The sequence below is a fragment of the Urocitellus parryii genome, chromosome 4, assembly GCF_045843805.1.
Source record: "Urocitellus parryii isolate mUroPar1 chromosome 4, mUroPar1.hap1, whole genome shotgun sequence".
Taxonomy (NCBI): domain Eukaryota; kingdom Metazoa; phylum Chordata; class Mammalia; order Rodentia; family Sciuridae; genus Urocitellus; species Urocitellus parryii.
Window position 1 is genome coordinate 180986280 of NC_135534.1, and position 6000 is coordinate 180992279.

The following is a 6000-nucleotide window of genomic DNA, read 5'->3' on the forward strand; positions in this document are numbered from 1 at the left end:
CACCAGATGTAGAAACAAAGATGCAGAATAATGCAAAAAAAAAAAGGCAGATAAATGCTACGTAGGCAAAAGGAGCAAAGAAGATGATAAAAAATGCATGACTCTGATAGAAAAATGAGTAATAATTTGTAGGAGACTTTTTTTTTAATGGCAGTAGTAAAAGAAACTACCACTAGTGAGTCATTTAACTCCAAGATAATAGTAGTCACATAGTTTGAGGATGATCAACTTAGGTAGAAATTAAAGACCAGCAAATGTTGGCCGAGTACTTGCTATATGTTTGGCACTTATTAAGAGGCAAAACAGTCTAGAAGTGTGATTTAAGGGCTCTGGAATTTAAACCTCTGTGTGGCCTTGGACAAGTTAACCTATTTCCCTTATCTAAACTGGAGACAATAATAGTACCTTCCTTGTGAAATTATTGGGTGGGTTAAATGAAATGAGATAAAACATTCAGGCTGGTACCAGACACATAGTGGTCCTCAATACGTGTTCCCTGTTACTAGGGGTGGTTCACATTCGTCATCTTTAATTGTTACAGATCAATGAGGTGGGTATTCCTATTCTCATTTTGTAGCTGAGGACATAGGCTCAATGGTGTGGATTTATTGTCCCTGGCCACCTGGTGAATACACAGCTGCTTCCTCAGCACTTAAAATGTACTCAGCAGAGACCTCAGACTTTCTCCTGGTCCCTACCACCTCATTCAAAGGAAAAGAGTCACTATAGTGATGATATTCACAGGAAGAGGCCTGCAACCTTTAAAGATGGCCAGGCACTGATGGCTCTAATCTCACCCCAATCTTTTTTCCCCTCATCCTGCAGGGAATGTGTGTGGTCCATAACTTTAAGGGAACACAAGGATCTCCTTCCAAACCCAAACCTGAAGATCCCCGTGGAGTACCCCTAATGGCTTTCCCAAGGATAGAAAGCCCTTTGGAAACCTTAAGCGCACAGGTATAGTAAAGTGGATTTGGCAGAGCAGACCCACAGGCTCAAACCTGTGACCTCGGGAGGTCAATCAATCCATTCCCCTATTGGAGGCAGGACATCACTGAATCTACCTGACATCAATAAAAATCCAATTCATTCATTATAAAGGCAGGCCCTCGCAAAAAGGAGTCTTCACAGGCTCGTTCAACTAGTCCTGAATTCATTCAGGGATTTGGCTGCCATAAATCCTCAGGAATTTCTTAGAAATGTTCAACTTAAACCCAAGATGCTTTAGGATATTTGGACCCCCCATGTATTATCACATTTGTGATGTTTTGACTAATAGTTGCCTTTGTACGTATAGCTGTCTCTTGGTATCTGTAGGAGACTGGTTCCTGGACCTCCAAAGGATACCAAATTCAATTTTGGTTAGGTCCTTTCTCTAAAATGGTATATTATTTATGTATAGCCTGTATGCAAACAACCATTTGAAATCTGTAGATAAGTTACAATAACTAATATGATGTAAATGCTAAGTAAATAGCTGTTATATCATTTAGGGAGTAGTGACAAGGAAAATGTTCTGTATATGTTCAGTATAAACATTTTTTTTTTCAAATTTTTTGATCTGTGGTTGATTGAATCCACAGATGGGGAACCCACAGATATCAAGGGTCAACCATATTTGGTGGAAAAGGTTTGGCTACAGCAAATGATTTAAGCAGGAGGCATAGTAAAAAGGCTACTAACTAAATATACTTTTGGATCTGTTTTGATGATAGAAATCCCATGCAACCCCTACTTTTTTTTTTTTTTTTTTTAGAGAGAGAGAATTTTTTTCTTTTTCTTTTAAAATGTTTTATTAAAAAACGAGAATTTTTTAATATTTATTTTTTAGGTCTCGTTTTTTTGTATCTTTATTTGTATGTGGTGCTGAGGATCGAGCCCAGCGCCACGCGCATGCCAGGCGAGCACACTACCACTTGAGCCACATCCCCAGCCCAACAACCCCTACTTCTTGATCAGTTATTCTACAACAGGACCTTGTTTCATGCCCAAGATACCAAAATATATTATATAAAGCACACAGTCCATGGCCTCAAAGAACTGAGATGAATAGGAAAGACAAATATAAATAAGTTACCATATGATGTGCTGAATCAGATAAATGCTCAAAGTGCTGAATACAAATTCAGGGGGAAAAAAAAAACTATTCTGAGAAAACAAGGAAAGCCATAGAGAAAACTTGCCAACTGAAAGGAGCCTAGAAAGATAGTATTAAGCACTTATTTTTGCTTAGAATATTTGCTCAGTGCTTTACAAATGTATTCTTAACAACCATATTGAATTGGTACTATAATTCCCACTTCCCAGACAAAAATACTGAAGTCAGCACTGTTAAATTATTTGCCCAAAGACACACAGCTGGGAAGTTGGAGAGCTGGGGATAAGTAAGAGTTTTTCAAGCAAGTGGGGACAGCTAATAATAAAAGTGTTTTCATTAGAATGCTACTTGTTTCAGGTATCTGGGGTCCTACTAAGACATCTCTTTTCTGTGGTAGTCTATCTTAAAAGTTTGTTTATAGGGCTGGGGATATAGCTCAGTTGGTAGAAGTATCTGTCTACCTGCCTCACATGCACAAGGCCCTGGATTCAATCCCCAGTACCACAAAAAATAAAGAAATAAATAAGAAGTTGTTTGTTTATACTTGGTATTATTACTAAACCATTTTATAGATGGTACAAGGAAAACCCCTCCCATTGTAATTATCATGCACTGTGTATGAGTGTAGTATGAATATTTTTATTATTTAAAAATTAACTATCAGACTTCTATCTGATAAGCTATCCTATGCCTCTTAATCTTCAATGAAGTCTTATTTTTATTAATGAATCAGAACAGAAAAGCAATAAAGCTATTTTCATTTTGGGAAAAATAGTTAAGGCTCATCATGAAACCTAGTTTACAGTATTTTTTAACTTGTTTTGTCTTGTAGTAAGGTGAATATTTTCAATGGTCTAATTAGAAACAGCATATTGAAAACATTTTGTTTTTTCATATATAGCCTGATAGTGCCAGCTGAATGACAAATCATCAACAGTAGCTTTTAATAAAAATGGTAAAACTTTAAAAGCTAGAGTCTCTTTAGCTTTTCTTTATTATCCAAGTAGGTTTTTGTGCCCAGTGTGGTCACAGTGTCCACTATTTTTGAGATGAAGCAACTGAAAACAAAGATAAATTTTAAAAGAGCAAAAAATATTTGGTATGTAAATATACCACAGGGAATACAATCGTATTCAATCTCTGCCTCCTTGTAAATGCTTTCCCCTCAATGTCTTGGTCTAAGAATAATTTCTTGGCATACCATCATTCTGCCCAACATTGCCCACGCATTACCTTCTGTCTGAAGCCTTTCCTGTTTTCTTTCTCTCTTCTCCTTCAAGATTGTTAATAGTTTATCAAGCCAAGAGATGTCTAGGACACATTAAGAAATTAAATACCACACTCATACATTGTTGGTGGGACTGCAAATTAGTCTAAGTATAACCACTCTGGAAAAGTAGTATAGAAATCCCTTGAAAGACTAAAAAGGGAACTACCATAGGACCCAGCTATCCCACTCCTTGGTATTTATCCAAAAGATCTATAAATCAATATACTATAGTGATATAGCCACATTAATGTTTATGACAGTACCACTCACAATAGCCAAGTTATAGAATCACCCAGATGCCCATCAACAAATGAGTAGATTAAGAAATTTTGTAGATACACATAATAGAGTTCTACTCAGCCATAAAAAATAATGAAATTGCCAGGAGTGGTGACGCACACCTGTAATCCCCGTGGCTTTAGAGGCTGAGACAGGAGAATCTTGAGTTCAAAGTCAACCTCAGCAATGGCGAGGTGTTAAGCAACTCAGTAAGACCCTGTCTCCAAATAAAATACAAAATACGGCTGGGGATGTGGCTCAGTGGTCACATGCCCCAAATTCAATCCCTGATATCAAAAATAAATAATGAAATTATGGTATTTGCCAGTAAATGGATGGAAATGGAGATCATCATGCTACGTGAAATAAACCAGAGGAAGAAAATCAAGGGTGAAATCTCTCTCATATAGGAAAGCTAAATCAAGATAAGGAAAAGAAGGCAGGGGTGGGATGTATAGGCTATCATAAAGATAGAAGAAAGATCAATGGAGGAGGAAAAGGAGATCAGAGGGAGGAAGGAGAATGGAAAGGGTGAGGAATTGCAGAATGAATTTAACAAAATCATACTATGTGCATATATAAATATACCACAGGGACTCTCACCTTTACCTTTATGTATATATAGAAAGCACCTAAAACAAATAAATGAGAAAAAGGAAGATCAATAGAGGAAGGAGAATGGCAGAGGGAGTAGGTGAGGGAAAGTAGGTGGGGAACAGGGACTGAAATGGAATAAATCAAATTTTTAAACTGAAGTACCAGTTTTGAAAACTGCTATTATTGAGATAGATGAAATATTTTGAATCTGTTATTTATCTCAATAACTGCAGTAAGACTATGCATAAATTTATTGTCCACTAGGAGTATAGTTGAACTTCTTTCAAATTTGTCATTATCTTTGTGACATCTCATCTAGATACAATAGACAAGGTGATGATGACAAGATATATAAGCAAAAAAAAATTGATAGAATTACAAGGGAAAATGCACATTTTCAATCATGGTGGATTTTAACACATTTTTCTCAATAATAAGTAAGCAAACAAAATATAGTAAGGATAGAGACAATAAGTTTGGTCTAATACGCATTATGTATAATCCTCCTCTAAACATGTGAAACAAATCATAAACAAGAGCATGAAGCAAATCTTAAGTCAGTTTAATGGCTCTTGCATTAAGTATTCCACTTTCTCTTAAATTTTTTTTGTAAAGATAACAAAAATTAAACCCCAAATTACATATCCATTGGAAAATATTAAACTTCTATAGAACTCATGACTCAAAGAATAAATTGTATGGAAAAATTTAATTGAAAATGTTAGACATTAAAAAATCATTTAAAAAGTGTGTGGGGTGTAGCTAAAGTTACTTTGAGATCCTTAAGTGCTTATATTAAGAAATAGCAGAGTAAATATGAGAGGAGTATATTTTGGTGAAGAAATGATCCTACTTTGGTTGGGGAAAGAAAAAAATCAGGGAAAATTTAAATGAAGAGGGAATGGAATTTGAGGGGAGGGAACAGCAAACTCAAGAAGACCTGAAAGAAAGGGGGTGGTGAGGGATGGATGCATGCAAATGTGGGGCCCAGTCAACCCAACCCTAAAGTTTTATCTGCTGTGTTTGTTCTGCAGAATCACTCCGCCTCCATGACTGAAGTTACTTGAGCTGACTGATGCGACGCCATCTGTTTTTTTTTTTTTTTTTTTTTTTTAACCACCTTCCAATTCAATACTTCAAAACACACAGTTACTGAAGGTCAAACTGTGAAGACAAGTATTATGTTTATCTAGTTAGAGGCTAATGTTTTGTACATTTTTTTGTATGAAGAAGTGATGTAGCTTGCCCTGATCTTTTTTTTTTCAGCTTTAATATATTTATGCCAGAATTTTAAAACCAACAAAATTTTCTTCTTGTTCAAGTGTGCATTGAAGCATCACATTTATTCAATGGTTGATGTTGTTTTGTGGTATTTGTACACAAACCTTCTTTTCTCAGTTTTATAGACACAAAATTAATATAACAATTCACTTTAACCTTTTATTACCACAGTTGCTGCCTCCTTCAGAATTTTTGAATTTTAAATGGAAGTTAAACTTTTGAGTTGCAGGAAGGACGATGTTGGTTAATGATAAATCTGAATCGACTGGGGAAAGAAAATCTTCAAAGAGAACGTTTTGTTCTGATCTGTTAAGTTATTGCATCAAAGGGTAGAGTAATATATTAATGAAGTAGCCTTGTTACACTAACAATTGGCAGAAAATCTTAGATTTGGTGGGTGTTGGGTTATGATTATTTCTTAGATAATGGCCTTGCCCACCAAGAAACTGGAATGATATCTTTGGACAGGCAGGCA

General features: G+C 35.8%; 1 protein-coding gene across 1 annotated transcript in view; it reads left to right on the forward strand.

Annotated features, from left to right (window-relative positions):
- The window catches only part of Plppr1 (phospholipid phosphatase related 1), a 142328-nt gene extending 137017 nt beyond the window's left edge, over positions 1–5311 (forward strand). Inside the window, exons 6-7 of the mRNA XM_026379676.2 lie at positions 826–957; positions 5279–5311. Of these exons, the coding sequence (XP_026235461.1) occupies positions 826–957; positions 5279–5311 (165 nt within the window). The remainder of the gene's footprint in view (positions 1–825; positions 958–5278) is intronic.
- The last annotated feature ends 689 nt before the right edge of the window (positions 5312–6000 follow it).